The sequence below is a fragment of the Myotis davidii genome, unplaced genomic scaffold (assembly GCF_000327345.1).
Source record: "Myotis davidii unplaced genomic scaffold, ASM32734v1 scaffold46, whole genome shotgun sequence".
NCBI lineage: Eukaryota > Metazoa > Chordata > Mammalia > Chiroptera > Vespertilionidae > Myotis > Myotis davidii.
This window is the reverse complement of record NW_006383006.1, coordinates 5608754-5627040: the sequence shown is the minus strand read 5'-3', so window position 1 is coordinate 5627040 and position 18287 is coordinate 5608754. Positions and strand designations below refer to the sequence as shown.

Below are 18287 nucleotides of genomic sequence, written 5' to 3'. Positions count from 1 at the left end.
GCCTGTGTAAGTTGTTTCTGTTTTCGAATTTCTTAGGGGAAGCAGTAGAAGTTGGAAGAGGAAATGGTCTGAGATGTGGTGGATGGCTGATGGTAAATAGCTGTCGGAGGAAAAAACAATTGCCCTAATGTTCTCTGCCCGATGGCTTGACTGAATTGATTAGTCAAGGGTGGCAAGATCCATCTTAGTTGGGAAGCAATGACGGGTTTGGCAGAACAGTGATATCCAGCTTTAAAAGACTGAAGGAAAAAAAAGTTCTGCTTTTATGGGACTCTGAACAGATGCCTAGCTGAAGAAGCTAAGGGATCAACCACCATGCATATTAAGAATTATTGCAAATATTGAGCTGGCTGAGAGCTGAGGTGAGGATAAGCCGCCTGATAGCATCACTCTTCTCAGCTTTAAACAAACCATTGGCCCCTAGATAGTTCGGGGAAATGCTAACACTGGGAAAGACACACTGAGGAGGCTGCAGTGGTTGGTCAGAGCTTGGCCTAAATGGAGGAGGCGAGTGAGCCAGATGCTGAGAGAACTTTAGATTGCTTCAAAGGTGAGGCTTTTTCTCCCCCCAAAGCGAACAATAAAAGACATGTGGGTGAGAAGCACAAAACTAAGGGATTAGTTATGCCGCAAAATACATGGCAAGCAATTGAGCTCGGCTAGTAATTAGACGGCCTGCCCAGTACACAACCAAAAGCCAGTGTTGGTGGGGCCCCCTGGGGCCTGCACTTCTACAGAGCTGTTGGGGGGTGGCTGCTGCTCTTTTACATCACCTTGTAGTCCGCAGGGGAGCGTGGAAAAAGCCCGCCCTTCTTTTATTTCCCTCCTCAGCCTACACAATGGCTTTCTGTGAGAGGGCTTGGTAAGGCAGAGCCCGAGGGGAGGGAGAGAGTTTTGTGGTTCTAGTCAGGCGCCCCTTCCCGTGGATGGTGACCTATGGCTTTTGCTGCTGCTCCCGGCTTCACAGGGTGTGTGTGGCAGGGGCCTGCTGGCTGATGAGAAGGGCACCGTTCTGCCAGAATAGGGCCCCGTTGGTGGGGGACAGTGGTCTGAAGAGGTTTATTTTCAAGGGTGAGAAGTTACCTGCAGCATTGTCCAACAGCTTTTGAGCCAGAGAGGAGAGATTTGTGCAAAGTCAGTTACTTTTCCTTCAGCTGCTTTGTACCTGCACCACCAGGATAATTCCTCGGTGTTTGCTTATGTTAGAAGTTACGGCAATGCGCTTATTCTGACAGCCCGAGTTGGGAGGAAGAGACAGATAATCCTCCTTTGAAAGTGAGGTTTGGGAGGGTGAAGGGCCGGGAGGTGGCTAAGCCGGTTACACTGAGTTTGTGTGGGTATCATTTCTCTCCCCGATGGATGCCGAGGTACAAAACGTGCTTCTCTGAAATTTTAAGCATAAGAAATGTTTTTCTTCCTCAGCTCTCGATTTCTGCACAGTATGAGACCATTTTCTGTCTACCTTGTTTTTCAATTTTCACCAGGGAATTCTAAGATGCTGTGTTCTCTAGTTGAGTATTTATATCCTGTTTTGAAATGCTGAGTGGAGAGCATCTACTTGTTTCTACATGTTTCTTCAAGGGGAACTGAAAGGTCAGCTCCTAGGTTTAGGGCTACCACAGCTATTTAAAAGGGGTAATAATTGTCCTCCCCTTCCTGTTTGCAGAGAATGGAGGTATTTCTGGAATTGCAATTGCATTAACAAAAGGGTTACAGCTGTCGGGGGTTGTGTGTGTGTGTGTGTGTGTGTGTGTGTGTGTGTGTGTGTGTGTGTGTTTGGAGCTCAGCGCCTGGCACAGTAGTAGGTGCCCCCTGACTAGTCACTGTGTTGGATAGCCTTGTCCTTGTGTCATTGTGGTGTCGCGGTCATAATTCACTTGTGGACCCACATCCACAGCCCATAGTCTGCTTCTAGGGAGTGGACTGATTGCCGAAGGGAACCCCTGCCAATCACGACTGGCCTTGCTAGCCGCTGTTTTCTTCATTTGTAAGTTGGGGGACTTGGGCTGGGCCTGCGTGCTCTCTCCAGGCTCCAGAAGTCCTGGGAGCTGTATTCCACGAGGGCCTTAATGGAGGCAACGCAGAATGTGTGACCTGTTCATTGTCTCCTCCGTTCTGACCTGTTATGCCTGGTGTTGAGCTATAAAAATACCTGCCCCATCAACAGTTTTTTGGTCACATCTGTTTTACTTGCTGACATAGCCTGTGGGTTTCTGCTGCCAGAAAACCTATGTGACGCTCTTTGTTCCCTCCAGTATCTAATTTTAAGAATACAAAAACAAAACCTTTTTTTTTTTCCACACAGCCAGACTCTACCAGGCTTTCCATCCTAAGTACAGAAACGGCTGTGCTCCCAGGATGCACGGAGCCACCTGGTCAGTAAAGAGCACAGTTCCCGTGTGCTACTCTGAACCTTCATTAAGCTACTGCTAAGGGGCCAGAAAATTACTGCACAGTTCTCACCCCAAGGCATGTACAGCCGTGCCAACAAGAATCTACCCTTGTTACTGCCCTGTTTTCTTAACTTCAGTAATCTGTTTTTGCCAATAGCTTATCAGTTAAGCAGCAACAAGATTCTAACTTAATTTAGATTGTTTTCCATAAACCACTACCACTAATTCAAGAACTATTTATTTAGTGCCTACAGCGTGACAAGTGAGCCTCAAAAGTCCCAAAACCAACTTGTCCAAAAAAGCAATTATGTTGATTACCAAGGATTTATTTTTAAATATACCTCTCTCTGCTGCCTCCTAGTATCCTGAGTCACGAGTTGAGTCTCCCCTCACTGTGTTCTGGAGGCCACTTATCCCCTCAGCTCCCTGCTGGTCAGTCTAGGCCAGCCGTGGGCAAACTACGGCCCGTTTAAAATGAATAAAACTATTGAAAAAAAAGACCGTACCCTTTTATGTAATGATGTTTACTTTGAATTTATATTAGTTCACACAAACACTCCATCCATGCTTTTGTACCGGCCCGCCGGGCCAGTTTAAGAACCCATTGTGGCCCTCGAGTCAAAAAGTTTGCCCACCCCTGGTCTAGGCAATGTGTGTCACAGCAGCCAGTCCCTGATCCACTGACAGCTCGCAGTATCGAGAGGCCCTGGGTGGGAGGCACATGCTCTTAGGAGGGACTCCTGAATTGGAAACTTGAGGACTCAGTAATGGCATTGGTTATGGCCCTTGAGAGCAAATGGAGGCGATAGATGCGACAGGGCTTGGAGATCTTGGGAATAAAAGTACAGTGTACACACATGGGGTCATATATTTTCAAGGGAATGTCTGTCCCTTTGGGAAAAATGGATGCATGGAAAGAAATGTGAAGGGACAGGTAGCAAACACCACACCCGTGCCCAGACCATCAGCATGAGCCTTTAGAAATGCCATGTCTTGGGCCCCATCTCAGACCAAGTGAATGAGAAATCCAGGAATGGAGCCCAGCATTGTGGTTTGACTAGCCTTCCAGGTGATTCTGATGCATACTAAAATTCAGAACCTGGTCCAGCCTTTCCCTCTGAACCTGTAACAGGTGAGGGTATTCCTGTTATTTATTTTGATTTCAGAGAGAGGAGAGGAAGGGAGAGAGAGAGACATCAATGTGAGAAAAACATCAACCAGCTGCCTCCTGCACATGCCCTGACTGGGAATCAAACCCACCACCTCTTGGTGTGCGGGATGATGCCCAACCAACAGAGCCACACGGGCCAGGTCTGAGGGTATTTCTGTTTTGACAGATGATTATCAAGGGGGCTTTTGATCTTCTTGGTTGAAGCCAGCTGCCCTGCTAGGAGGAAGGGAAATGCTGTGTCCCCAGAGTTTGTGGGAAAAGGGGAAAAGCCTACAGTGTTGAATATTTGTGACAGTTACAGCATTACTTGCCCTGGAGAGCTCGTTAAGAAGGAGGCAGTCATCTCGCCCCTTCCTACAAAGGTATGGCTGTGTTTGCCTCACCTCCTCCCTGAGCCTGCTGCTCCTCGAGCCAGTCCTTAAAAGGAGCAGTGGGTGCCACATTGGTTCCTTCTGGTGCCAGGTCTGCGCAATTTCACTTCCCTGGCGTCAAGTGGATGCTTAATGAGAGGCTGTGACGCGGGCCAGCAGCCTTGTTGAGAAAAAGCAGCCTCAGTCTGGGCCTTATGCTGGCTCCTCTCATTGCCTTTCCCAGCCTTGAGTTCTCCCCCTCAGTGAGGCTGTGGTTACCCAGTGTCAGCCCTTCCTCAAAAGCCCCGATAACCCTTGCTCAGCAAGACGCTTGCCGGGGTCTGTGGGTGCTGATAAATGACTCAAGAGGCAGAAGCGAAGTGGTTGGTGCCTTTACTTTCTCCTATGCCCTTGATCCCCTCTGATTAATCCCCCAAATAAGAAGGTATGGTGGGTTTTTGCAGTCTCCTTTGTTCTTCTGGGGAGCTAGTACCATCTTTACCTGCTATTCCAGTCCCTGAGGCCAGGGTTGGGATTGGAGTTGACTGGTGGTCAAACCTTCCCAACTTGTGCCTTGTTGGGTAGCTGGGGAGCCCCTGCTTCCAGGGATCCCCAATTACCCATCCCTTGACCATAAGAAAATATATTCATGCTGCTCCTTTGGGTGACAAAACACTAGGAGGCATGGAGCAAACTCCACAAGTTGAATTTGTTTGTGGGGAAATATTAAAGGAGTAAACACCAGTGGGAGTTCATGAGATTCCTAATGATGCAAACAGGAAAAGAGAAACCGCTCTGAACTGTGGGAGCCAATGTGCAAAGGCAGGCAGAAGCGCTTAGCACAGCGGTTCTCAACCTGTGGGTCGCAACCCCTTTGGGGGTCGAATGACCCTTTCACAGGGGTCACCTAAGACCATCAGAAAACACATATATAATTACATATTGTTTTTGTGATTCATCATTATGCTTTAATTATGTTCAATTTGTAACAATGAAAATACATCCTGCATAGCAGATATTTACATTATGATTCATAACAGTAGCAAAATTACAGTTATGAAGTAGCAACGGAAATAATTTTATGGTTGGGGGTCACCACAACATGAGGAACTGTATTAAAGGGTCGCGGCATTAGGAAGGTTGAGAACCACTGGCCTAGGACATCCTCGGATCCCACTAGTGGGTGGGACAAAGAACCGTCCCTGTAAGAGAAGGGCCACTTCCCTGAGGCTTTGACTCAGCTAGACTTCCCGGGATGAACGCTGGTGAGCTCTATAAACCATCCCTTGTTCCCTGAGGGTGTACTGACCCAGTGAAGATGAGACTAGAAGAGAAAGTAAAAGAAAAGATGGGAAACAAAGTAGACAGGTCACACCAAATAGCTACTTCATTTATTCAACAAATATTCACTAAGTGCCTTCCAGGTGCCAGGCTACTATTAATAAAGTGCCTATTGTGTGCAGGCATATTTTTTGTACTCTTATCTTTAATTTTTTGAACAACCCTTCAAGATAGGTATTACCAGCCCCATATTGCAGATAAGAAAACAGGCTTTTAGAAGTTAAATTGACCAAGGTCATCCCGCTGGCAGATGGCAAACAGGATTCAGATTCTGTTGGATCTCAAGGCCCATGTTTGTCCCATCATCAAAAAAGGTCCTTCCCACTCTGGCCGGTGTGGCTCAATTGGTTGGGCTTTGTCCCATGCACTGAAAGATCGCTGGTTCAATTCAGGGCACATGCCCAGGTTGCAGTCTCGATCCGGGTTGGGGAAGTGCAGGAGACAGCTGATGGATGTTGCATCAATGTTTCTCTCTCTCCCTCAACCTTCCTCTCTAAGAATCAATAAATAAAAAATATTTTTAAGACAAAACACATATCTCCCTTACAATGTGGTCTGCTGTTCCTCTCTGCGAAGTGATATGGGCCCAGCACAGAGATGCCTCCTGCCTCTTCTGCACTCCCTGTTTTGAGGCCTTCGGTAAAGTTGTCATCTCCCTGCTGGTTTCCTGTTACACTCTGTGCCCTCCCTTAGTTCCTCCAGCTCTGTGCCTGGGCTCCTGAAAGCCATGTCTCATGAAGAATTTCCCACTTTTAAGAGCAATCTTGTCAGTTGGTTGAGAAGAGAAGGGATTCTAAGAGGAAGGCTCCCAACCAGGCCTTAAGGATCCAGGAAGAGAGAAAGCCAGCCTTCCAGGACCCCGAGTTTGTGGAGGGGCACCTACCCACGTTTCCCTCCTGCTCCATCTCTGGTTCTTAGAGCAGGAGGGGTGGCCCTCATAGCTGGTTCCCTTTATTCTGAAGAAGGGCTCCCTTTTTGTTGTTGTTGTTAATCCTCACCCCAGGATATTTTTTCCATTGATTATTTTAGAGTGGAAGGGAGGGAGTGGGAGAGGGACAGAGAGAGAAATATTCTTGTGAGAGAGACACATCGATTGCTTGCCTCCCACATGCCCCAACCCGGGGCCTGGAACAAACCCAAGTACGTGCCCTTGACTAGGAATCGAACCCGAGAGTTGTTGGTGCGTGGGCCGGTGCTCCACCACTGAGCCACACTGGCCAGGGCAGGGCTCCCCTTTGTTGTTAAAGTTCAGTGATCTTTGCCTCGCCCTACCCTCTTCCTCCAGGGAAGATGTCCTGTGCCAGTCTTCTTTCCAGCCCCTCGTGACTCCCTTCCTCCTAACATCCTTTGGATGCGACCCTCAGGGAGAGAAGCCCTATCTGTCCACAGCCTTCCGCCCCGCTTTCTCTCTTGCTTATGTCCTGTTGTGAGGACTGAACCAGAGCTCTGCCCAAATACTAAACCCCCATCCCACAGTCAACGTGCCCTGGCACCTCCCCTCGAATGAAGGCACATCTGTACAGTTGGAAGCATTGGCATTGGGAGAAGTTTGTGAACCTTAGAATTCAAAGTCTTGATCACAGTTATTTTTGGAGACACCTGCATTCAAGGGCTGTGCCTACCCCGGCTCCATCCTTTGGGAGTCATGGGCTCCAGGGCCAGAGCAAAGCTCCAACGCCGTATCTGTGTGACTGGAAGGCGAGAGGAAAGCTTGAGCTGGGACTCTCTCGTTCTTGCCTATTCGTTTCACAGGGGTCTTCCTCCCATACGCATAGGAATGTTCCCAAGCCTTTTCCAAACCCCTTTGGTCAACCCACACCAGCCTCTTCCAGCCCCTTCATCCCAGCCCTGTCCCACCCGCTTCCTCACTCTCCACCACAGGAAGCTGGCAGCCCCACTCACTGGCCTCTCCAGCATCTTCCCAGCTGCCTCAGCTTCCCACCAGCTCTGAAGCCAGGAAGCTCCCCACACAGGGGCAGCGCTTCCTCGTTCCTCACACAGCCAGCAGCAGGCAGGGAGAGTCCAGCCTGTCTTTGCCCCCAGCCCCCATATATGCTGGTTCAAACCCTTACTGCTCTAGTGTGGTCCAGGAGTCAGCTGCATAGGCACCAGCTGGAGATGCATCAGAAATTGAAGTTCCCAGGCCTACCCCCACCTGCTGAATTAGAATCTGCATTACTCTGGGCCTTCATGTGTGAGAAGCACTGATGGAAACCGTCGGAGCCCCTCCTCACGCTTCCTGAATAGTTGGGGAGGGTGGAGTGAGAACCAGTGAGGAAGCCCAGGCTGCGACCGCATGGTCAAGGCCTCCCTTTGACAATGGAAATCCTGGGGACAATCTGGATACTCCCCAGAGAACCTAGGGAAGCTGGGGAGGCCAGAGAGGACAAGCCATGGCAGGAGCAGAGAGGAGGGGAGCGGCGGGGGGGGGGTCCCATGGGAAGATCCAGGCAAGGGCTTGGGGGGCAAAGGGTTCACATGATGAGAAAGGGAGGGTTCCTACCACCATCCCAGTCTCTGTCCCCTGTCGGGCACCTACATTGAAGAACGGCTCCTGCTGTGCAGCCGGGATCTGCCGATGACTAGGTTTCCTCCCTCCCCCTTGCTGGCAAAGTCACTGTCGCCCACAGGCTTGCATTGCTGGTAGTGTGCGCTCAGGAAATGTTTGTTGAATTGAGAGGAAGCCACAGCTTGTGCGGAGTCTGGATAATTCACCAGACGTGGGCCTCGGAGGAGGGGCAGAAATGGAGACTTAAGTAGGAAAGACAAGCCCTGCTGTCATACTTATGGAGAGCTGCTGTTTCTCATCTCTGAGATCCTGTCTGAGTCCTTGCTTTTGCCGGACTGTGGTGCAGTGAGGTGGTGGGGGGAGGAAGTAGGCGATGGCAGGAAATGACCCCAGGCTGCAGGGCTGCTCCCTGACCCCATTCAGGGTGCACTCAGTGTCTGATCTGGTGTGGGGGGTGGTCCCTGATGGTAAGCTCTCCCACTTTACTGTGGGGAGAGGAGACTGTCCCCTCTCCTCCCACTCTCACCCCATTCCAGAGAGGAAGTCTTTCTAGGGGAGACCTGAGCCTGCTCTTCTAGCCCCAGCTCAGCCTCTGCAGCTGTGGCCTCCCTTTCTCTGGGCCTCAGCCTCCTTTTCCAGAGGGCAGAAGGCTTCTGGCCGCTGGATTGGCCACCGTGTGAATCTGGGGCTGTGAGTCATCTGGGTGCGAGGCAGCGGCGAGGGGAAGGGCCCAGGCCTGGACTGGTCATGCCAGCTGCTGGGTGCCGGCACTGAGGGGCTGGACGCTGGCAGCTGGAGAGGGAGGCCACCCAGCCAGGTGCTAAGTGCTTCTCAGCCTTGCTCTCTCCCTCAGGGGTGGGGCGGGGCAGGGCCAGCTTGTGGCCGAGGCAGCAGTAGACCCAAGAGAGGGCTTACCAGCCTCAGAGACCAGGTGGGAAACACACATGCACAGGGATGTGCACACGAGGTGCAGGGAAGGACAGCTCCTTGCCCCCACATGTCACTGTGCCAGAGAGTTTGCCAAACTGTTGAGCCAGATGGCCACAAGCCACAGCAACCAGACGCCCATCACCAAGAAGGCTCTTGACTGCGATCTTCCCTTCTCTTCCCAGCCTGGTGCCCGGCTCCCAGGAGCTTTGCTCAGCATCTCCCTGCAGGGCCAGGGCCCCCTCTTCTACTCCTCACACCTCCTGTGCCCCTCGCTCTTTGGCCAGTTCCTCTGGGGGGCCTGCTTCGCGGAGCCAGGCCCTGCTGGGCCCCAGCCTTGCCAGGCCTGTCTTTTCTGGGTTCTAGGGGCCCTGCTCCTCTTTGTGGCTCAGAGCAAGCCTGGACTTCTGGCTCAGCCTGGGGGTCATCCCGCCACACAGGCTGTTCAGAACCATCCCACGGGGACACGGGACTCTCCTGGGCCCCAGGCCTGGCACACGCTTTTTTTTTCTTCCCAGGCCCGGGGCTGCCGGCGCCTCCTAGAGAGAGGTCAAGGGGAACCAAGTCAGTGTTTTGTGGAGAGCCAGGGACGGGACTGGCTGTCGAAGCTTCTGATTCCCCTTTTGTCCCCTCCGGGGATGCTGGAGCTGGGCTGGCTGCCGGAGCACTCAGGGGTCTGCCCTGCTCCATCCTGCTCTGTGTCTGTGCATGTTCCTTCTCACTCAGAGTCTGGCTGGTGCTTTCACTTCCCTGAAACAAGAGATTGGCACCGCTGGCTGGCCAGCCAGGGCTCATGTCCCTAGCCCGCCCCACCCTCTGTCCAGGTACCCACCTCCTGCCTCTCCACCTCCTCCTTGTCTTCCTTTGTCTCCCACCTGGAGAAACACAGCACACAGTAGGCCCTACTCTTATCCTCCCCACTCACGTCACCAGCACCGTAGTCAGTGGCTCCAGGGTCTCAGGAGCAACAGAGCCAGAATGAGGTTCCGGGATGCCTCCCTTCCAACCCGCCTTGCTCCCCGAATTCAGTTTCCTCTGAACACTGCCCTCCTGAGCCCCATCTCAGGTACCCCGCTGCTATTTATGGCCAAGCCTGAAGCACCCTGAGTTCTGTGGAGACTCCAGGCACGTCCCTGCCTGCGCTGCCTGGGAAAGGCACCTGACTTCCCGGGGGAAGGGAACTGCTGTAATTACCACTGGCCTCCCTGGGCACCAGGCTCTGCGGCTGCCGCCTTTGCTGATGGCCTCTCCCTGCGTCTCATTAACCGGCCACCTGGCCGCAGGCAGCAGTCAACCAGGAGGCAGAGCCCGGAGGGCCGGAGCGGGCACCCGGACCAGTGTGGGTCCTCAATGCCTGGGGCAGAGGGGAGCCAGGAAACCTGCAAGCTCAGACGCTGCCCCCGTTACCTGCGGGCCCTGCCAGTCAGCCTCTCCGTCCCTCGGGCTTTGCTGTGTAGGGCCAGTGCCACCAAAGGCCTGCTGGATGGCCCACCCCGAGTAGTACCACCTGCAAGAAACGGCCCACAAATCAAGGTGAGAAGAAGGGCCTTCGCAGCCCGGCTCCTTCACCAGCTCATGGGACCCTGCTCCTCCCTCCCTCCTAACTCACCTTTGCCATCAGGGGACAGTGGTGGGGGCTGTAGCTTCCGGTGGCTCCTGGGACCTAAGTGAGGCCAAGGAAATGGGGAAAGGGAGGGTGACAAAGAATCCAAACACCAGTTTGGAGCAGGGACACCAGTTCTCCCAGGACCAGGAAGCTGTGGGTCATTCCTGGTCCAGTTGTGGGTTTTCTGGCTCCCACACAGAGCCCTGGTCTGGCCATCAGGAGGGCTGGGTCCCTGGCTCACTGCCACTCCTGGCTCAGTAGCAGGCCAGCCGCTCCAGCACCAGCCTCCCCGTGTGCAAGACAAGGGGCCAGGGATCCGCAGAGCTCTGTTCTGCGTCAGGCCAGGGGCAGGGGAGCTCGGGCTTTCGCCCGCGAGGAGCCAACAGCTCACTCGGACCCAGCACAGACTTCCTGGTGAGCTTCTCCCCAGACAGCTGGGGTCAGAACCAGGGGCAGGAGCTGTGGTTTGAAGGGTGAGCAGGGAGGACACGGTGACCTCCTCTGATAGCAAGGGAGAGGAAGGAAGATGTTCTTCCGTGCTTCCTTCCAGCTCTAAAAATAAGTGGCAAACCAAGAGACAGAGAAAAGAGAGGAAGAGGGGGACAACGGGGAAAAAAAATAAAAAGCCAAAGAGGGGCAGGGAGTGAGGTGGGGTGCGGCTCACCCCTGGTGCCGCCTGCCCTGCCAGGGCCCTCATCGCGAGGCTTGCTGGAGCCCTGGAGCCTGTGGAGACAGAGAGGCGTCAGGCTGCTGGTGCAGGGAGGACAGAGGCTGCAGCAAGACCCACACCTGCTCCACCTCCCCCACCCGAGCCCCAGAACTGAGGGCAGCAGGAAGATGATGGGCCCAGGAAAGATGGGAGACCCAGGGCTCACACAGAGCCCTGACCCGAAGGCCCAGGCAGACCCTCGCCACCCGGGGAGGGTCCGACCAGCTCTCCAAAAAGCGCCCACAGTGAGCCGACCCCACGCCCCACAGCATGTCAGCCCAACAAGCTTCCCTGCCCTGCCACCCACGTGGGCTTGGCCTTGTCCAGGTCCCATGGGCGGCGCCAGTCACCCTGTGCATCCCTGTGCCGGGCGAGGCGGGCCAGGTCAATCTCCTCCCGCTCCTGCTTCCACCGCGCATAGTCCCAGCCCTCCTCTAGGGGCTCCCACACTGGCCGGTGGGGAGCTGAGCGTCCCAGGCCTGGATTCCGGGGCTCCCGGGCACCCTGCCAGGAAAAGACACTCAGAACTATGGGGTCGAAGCAGAAAGTGCCCTTAGTTTGGAATGGAAATCCAGAGCCTACTAACCCCTTCCTCTCCCAAGGTTTCACTGCCCCCGTGTAAACATTGGCTATGTTCCATCTCTAACGTGCTGTTTGCCATAGGCATGGCTTCCAGCCACTGGCTAGCTGTGTCTTTTGGGCAGTTACTTAACCTCTCTGCGTACCATTTCCTCATCTGTAAAACGGGGAAATAGTAGCACCTACCCACGGGGGTGCTGCAGGGGTGTGTGGCCAGGCCCGGAGTGAGGGCACCCAGCGGCTGTGAGCAAGAGCCAGGACTAGGTGCTGCTGCCACCTAGAGGTCGAACCTCACACGCGGCCGGTCCCTGGCTCCCTCCCGGCCCTACCCACTTGCCACCAGTGGTCCAGGTAGGGTAAGGGGCTGGATCGCAGGTCTGGCTTACCCTGACTCTCACTGCAAGACCACCCAACATAGGGACTGGCCCGAGAACGGAAGAAAGGGTGGGAATTCTTGCTGGTGCTGCCTGGCCATGCCCCCATCCCCTCTGGAAGATATACCCTCGGAGCGGAATCCAAGCTGGCAGTCCTGTGCATGAAGGCGCTCCGGCCCACGCCCTCTCCAGGTGACCCTTCTGCCCCCCAGTTCCTCGGTCTGGGCTTCTCACTCACGATCCGCTTGGCCTGGGGGAGGTGAGTGTGGGCAATGTGGCAGAGCTGGGGGAGGAGAGGCTGCACACCGGGCCCTGGGCTGCCCCCACCACCCTGCTCACCTCGGCTTTGTTTTCCATGGTCACGGCCAGCTCCACCCGCTCCCCCAAGCAGAAAATATCAGCGAGGTCCCCCACCTCCTCGTCCTCCGGCATCTCATTGGCTGCTCCAGGCCCAAGGGTGCTCCTTGCCCAGTTCCGGCTGACCACCCGCTTCTCCTGCAGAATGAGGTACTCTGCCCTCAGGCCTTGTGGGCAATGCTGGGGGCTGGGTCCTTTGGGTGGCTCCCCAGGCTGGGCTCCACCCTGGCCCTCCCTGGAATGCCCACAGAGAAGCTGACTCCATGGGTGTTCACATGCCAGTGGCATTAGGTTATCGAGGCCTGGGGCCCAAGATGCCACAGTGACCGGTCATCTCTGAGCTGGGAAATGCAGAGCAGTTGGACAATGGGGCTTTGTCCCTCATCCGCTGTTCCTAGCATTCAGTCCCAGCTCCCTGATCCCTGGGGTTTGGGGTTTAGGAGTAGCCCAGGCTTTGAGGCCTATGTACAGGGCTGTGGGGCTGAAAAGGGTATGAAGAGGCTTCTATTTGTTGGCCTTTCAGCTGTGGCCCTTAGGGGATGGGGGACAGCAGTGGCTTGGGCTGCATGGGGTTGGGGGCTGGAGAGTAGCCCAGGACTGTAAGTGGGAGAAGCAGAGGGCCGGGGTGTTGTCCTCCCCTGACGTGGGCTGGGCCTCCACCTCCTGCCGCCTGCCCTGCCTGCGGGTGGGGCTTACACCGGGAACCTGGCTGATGGTGACGGTGAGGCTGTCAGGGCGCAGGAGCTCCGGCGTGGTCACAGCCATGCCCCCCTGCTCCGCCTGCCGCCGGTCCTCCTGGATCTCCTGGGGGACAAGCCGGGGTCAGCACAGGCCCCAGAAGCACAGAGACACAGACGCCGCGGGGCACCAGGAGGCAGTGTCCCACCAAGACCCTCCGGAGCCTCTGAGATGGACCACGCCCACCCTTGCCCCGTCCCCAGCCCGAGCCCTCAGGGAGAGACCGCCGCACAAGGGGTGCGGGTCAGACAGGGAGGACCCTGCCCACCCAGCTGGTCCTCCCGCCCCTGGCACAGCCCACTCACCTGGTACCTGCGTAGTAGGGCCTGGTTCTTCTTGCGAAGAGCAACTATCCTCCGGTCCAGCTCTGCATCCTTCTCTTCCTGCCTGTCCATCAGGGACTCGGCTCCGTGAGGCCCCTGCGGAGGGCAGGGGGCCTGCGACCCTGACTGCTGGGCCCAACACTCACCAGTGCCCCAACCTCCCCACCAACCTGATTCTCACCACCCAAGGAACAGACCTGAGACCCAGGGCTGGGGGCACAAGGGGAGACAGCACAGAGAGGGCCCAGCCCCCCTCCCCCCCACACCCGCCCAAGGCCTGTCTGCCCATCGCTCTGCATTCTCGGGCTCAGGTCAAGGCCTCATACCCAGGCCCCAGGCTCCCAGCAGGGGGCTGCCCCTCCCCCGGCTCTCCAGGGAGCGCCACTGCTGAGCACAGCCTGGAATGGGAGTTATAAATGGCTCTGGCAGCAGAACCTGCCGTGACTGGGAAGTTGCCAGGGGATTCAGGAGGCCGAGGAGCGAGCGGTTTGGCTCGTAGGCCGAGAACCACAGTGAGAAGAGAGGCCCCTGATTCGTCCTGAACTCCCAGGCCCTGGACCCCACTTCCCAGGCCTGCGCCCAGCCTGTGGGAAAGCACTGTCCCCAGGGGTCCAGCCTCTCGGGCCCGTGAGCTGCTGGCAGTGGGCACAGGAGGGAGCCGGTTCCAGGGAGGCCCAGGCCCCTCTGTGTCTGGCTGCAGGGTCTCCTTGGTCACCAATGCCCCTGCCCAGCCCTCCGCCTGCCTAGGCACAGTCCTTTTCCTCCCAGGCCCAGCTGCCGCCAGAGTATGGCTTCCTGATGTCTCAACCCTCTCCCAGCCCCAAGAAGCCCTCCACCAAGGGCGAGGTGCCACTCACAGCTGAGTGCATGGCAACAGCAGGCACGGAGAGAATTCCAGAGCAGCCCCGGGGGAGCCGAAGCAGGAGGGACACTGGAGCCACTGGAGCCAGGCCTCTGCCGGCCTCTCCCTGTCGGCTTCGCTGCTCAGCACACGAGATCATGTTGTGATTACAAAAGACTCCTCTGGGCTCCCGGCCAGGAACGCCTTGGCCGCTGCCCCCACCCATCCACCCTCAGAGGGCGAGGACCCGGCCGCCGGCAGCCAGCTGGTCCTGCCCAGCGCCTCTCCCTGCCCTGCCCCAGTGTCCCCAGACAGACCCACAGGACTTCTCCCTGGCAGGTCGAGCCGACACAGGGGACCTGCCCCAGGCCCCACTTTCCCCATGGCCCTGTGCCCAGCAAGGCCCCGGCTGGCCTGCCTGCAGCCAGATGGGCGGCCTTTAGCCCTCCCTTTAGTAGAGAAAGGCCCACAGGACACAGGACACAGCCCCTCAGCAACCTGGTCTGAGGGCCCCCGCCTCAGGGGAGCCTCCCTCCCTCTCCTCCCCAGCCCTCGTGAACATAATCTGAAGCGATCGAGAAGCTCACCTGACCTAGTCGCTGCTACCAAATACTACTCATACCTAAAATAACACCATTAGTCACTCATTCCTTTAGGCTGAACTGTGTTTTAAAGTTCAGCCCCTCCTGGGAGGCTCGGCCGTGCGTGTCTCTTCGGAACGGGGTGAAGGGTCCTTGCCACCGCAGCTCACAGCTGGCCACCAGCCTCCCTCCTCAGGCTCTGACTCTGGGCCCAGGCTCTCTGGGGCTGGCCCTTTCGGCCTCCCTGACCCGGAGAAAGGAAGCAGCCTTTCTTGGGAAAGTTTCTCGCTCAACTTTCCCTGTAGCTACGGCTGCCCCTGTGCCCAGGGGAGCAGCTTGCCTGCGTCCCCTGCCTCCCCGATTGACAAGGCCTCCGTTTCCCTAATCCCATGCCATGGCTCGTGCCCTTCTGGTTCCAGAGCAGAAAGCTCCTCTGCCCTCTGTCTTCCCAGACCAGCCAGAGGTCCCACCTCTGCTCCTCTGGAACCCCCTTCCTGGGGCCCGCCCCTCCCCTCCACGGTTAGCCTCTTCCCTGGCCAGGCCCTCACCCAGCACCCTAACCGCACCTCAGTCTCCACACACCCCGAGTTCCCTTGCAAATGCCCCTGCTCTCTCTTCCTTTCCTGCCGGATGTTCCCACTGAGTCAGACTCATCATCTACTTTCCCAGCAACTGAGGCACCCAGGCTCCTGGTCCTGGGCCTCTCTCTCTCTCTCGGGCACACTCGCCCCATCTCCACCTTCATGCGCTGCCCCCCACATCCGCTGAGTTTTTGCAGGCCCTGGAGCATGGCCGGCAGGCTTCCCGTCCGCTGCCCACCCGTGTTGGAGCCAGAGGCCTGCAGAGCATCAGCCTGGGAGGGGAGATGCAGCTGAGACGAATGTTCTCGACCACATTTGCAGCCCAGGCTCCCAGACCAGGCCGAGGAGGAGGGGTATAGATAGAAGAGGCTGCAAGGGTGAGGCAAGGTCTGCTGTCCTGCTGGGTCCCACTCCCAGCCAGGGGGACAGGAGGCACAGGTAGAAATCCAGCCGTCCCGGGCGAGGGTGACCCAGCGCTTCTGGAAGGGCCTGCCAGGAGGGACTCCACTGACCTAGTGGCAGAAGCCCATCGGGCTGGAGGCCCACGTGGGACAAACCAACAGTCAGAGCCCCGCAGTTTCTGGTCCTGGGCTGCCCAAGAGTTCCATTGCCACACCTCAGAGCGGCCCCGCACGCTCCTATTTTCTCCGGGGCCTTATTTGCCTGTGTGCTCTCCCGCTGGACAGAGGCGCTCTGAGGGCAGAAATGGGTGCCAAGGGCCTGGCACAGCGCCGCTGGAGGCCCACGTGGGACAAACCAACAGTCAGAGCCCCGCAGTTTCTGGTCCTGGGCTGCCCAAGAGTTCCATTGCCACACCTCAGAGCGGCCCCGCACGCTTCTGTTTTCTCCGGGGCCTTATTTGCCTGTGTGCTCTCCCGCTGGACAGAGGCGCTCTGAGGGCAGAAATGGGTGCCAAGGGCCTGGCACAGCGCCCTCGAAAAGGACAGCCCCCCCACCCCCCCACACACACACAGAATGAATATGTGAGGGAATAGCCCATGCCATCTTGGGCGCAGCTGTGCGTATCTTATATATAGGCAGGCTGTGCCTGCCTTTCACCCAGACCGCAGGCAGCCCTGAGGGAGGCGGGGGCTGGTAAAGGCCACTAAGAGGGAACCCCCCTTCCCTGTCTGGGGGAGGCAGGGAGATGACCAGCATGAAGTTCCAGGAGACCCTGATGCTGTTACTCCGTGCCACCACTAGGGGGCAGCAGAGTCGCAAAAGCCCGGTTTGGGGAGGCGTGGTCTTCCCCTTCACTCCTCCGGCTCCCCCAGCTCCTCCTCCTTAAGTCTCTGTAATGCCCACCTCCCAACTCCACCAGCATGGAGGTGAGGAAGCTCAGAAAGGTAGCCCCATTTGCCTAGGCTGCACAGCCTGTATGAGGCACAGATGCAACTACAGTGAGGCCTTGACTTAGGAGTTTAATTCGTTCCGAGACCGAGCTCGTTAAGGAGCTCGTTAACTCAAATTACTCTGTCAACTCAATGCAAAAAATCAGTCGACAGTTGGTATCTCAAAAAGCTCGTTAGTCGGGACACTCGTAAGTCAAGGCCCCACTGTACTAGAAACCACCAGGGCACCTGCCTCCCTTGCCCAGCGCCCTCCCCCACCCCTCACAGGTCTGGGTCACATCTCTTCCCTTTGGAAGGTATTATGGGTCTATGGTCCACAGACCCAGAGCCAACCCTGAGGGCAGGTGGCTGCAAGTCTGGAGATTCTTGTCGAGGAAGGAAAGAGGAGGAACGCTTGCAGGGGAAGAAAGGCTGAGATGGGAGCACCGATCGGGCAGAGGCCACGCCCATGGAGCCCGCACTACTCAGACCCTGGCCACTGTCTCCAGAAAGGGTGATGGTTAAATACAAGCACTCCTTGCCCTTCCTCAGCCTTGTCATAAAACGAGGCAGAGTGCAATGGCAGATTCCAAATTAACTTCACCCCTTACTGGCTGCGTGGCTTTGGCAAGTTCCTTATGCCTCTGGTCCTCATTTATAAAATGAGGTGTAACTACTTCGAGTCACTGGCAAATGAAATGAAAAAACACCGTAACATCTGTATGTGTCTCTACTAGGGTGCAGCTCAAAATAGTTTTCTTGCCTCAGGGAACCTTGAAAGCCACCTCTGGATGCTTCCTCTGAGGCATCCCAAGGGGTGCGGGGGCTGCACACACTGTGGACGTGTGGTGTGTGGAGACCTGTGACCTGGTGCAGGAGATCCTGAGGCACGTACATTCTCAGCATCCTGTCTGCGCCTCCCTTCATGCTACTCCCTGCCAGGAAAATCCTGCAAGGCCGGGCTCCTGCCCCACCCGCTCAGGAGTCTCCTCTGCCTGCTCCCCTCCCCCAGGCCTTGTTGCCTCTGAACTCCAGGCTCTGGCTGCCACCCATCTCCAGCACTGGAGCTCCTGGCAACAGGCCCTGTGCTTCGCCTGCCTCTGGATCCCACCGGGTCCAGTTCCAGGCTCACGTCCCGGTGCCTGGGACCGTTCTTTTTGACTGGGGCTAACCCCTAGGGGTCACTGGGCCCATTGGAGAGCTCTGGGTGGGTGGGTGGATATTGAGGAAGAGGATGGGCAAAGCTAGATTGCACAAGAGCCCAGTTACTAGGCAGCAGCCCTCTGAGTAAGGAGAGACAAGAAGGTGGCTTAAAGCATGGTGTTCTTTTCCTACAGACCCACTTCCCCCACTCCCCCTATTCCTGCCTGAAGACACTGCTGTGCTCAGTCCTACTGACTAGACCAGCGGTCGGCAGCCGGAGGTCCGCGGACCACAGGTGGTCCGTGAGGTCCGAAAGGTTGGCGACCGCTCTATTAGAGTATATGCAGGCCTTTCAGGTCCGGCCAGGCCTGGCCCTGGGTGAAGACTCAGAGTGCATGCGATTGGGCCAAAAGGACCAGTCCTGGGTAGGCTC

At 56.5% G+C, this 18287-nt stretch overlaps 1 protein-coding gene across 1 annotated transcript; it reads right to left on the bottom strand.

Annotated features, from left to right (window-relative positions):
• Positions 1–6663: 6663 nt before the first annotated feature.
• Positions 6664–14509, bottom strand: LOC102756652 (chromosome unknown open reading frame, human C15orf52). The gene is made up of 11 exons (XM_006778091.2): positions 14235–14509; positions 13360–13473; positions 13013–13120; positions 12299–12454; positions 12087–12209; positions 11314–11510; positions 10962–11020; positions 10301–10354; positions 10099–10198; positions 9524–9566; positions 6664–9441 (listed from the first exon to the last, which is right to left on the bottom strand). Exons 1-11 carry the CDS (start codon positions 14442–14444, stop codon positions 8905–8907), a joined length of 1701 nt encoding a protein of 566 aa, XP_006778154.2. The 5' UTR covers positions 14445–14509; the 3' UTR covers positions 6664–8904.
• Between the last annotated feature and the right edge of the window lie 3778 nt (positions 14510–18287).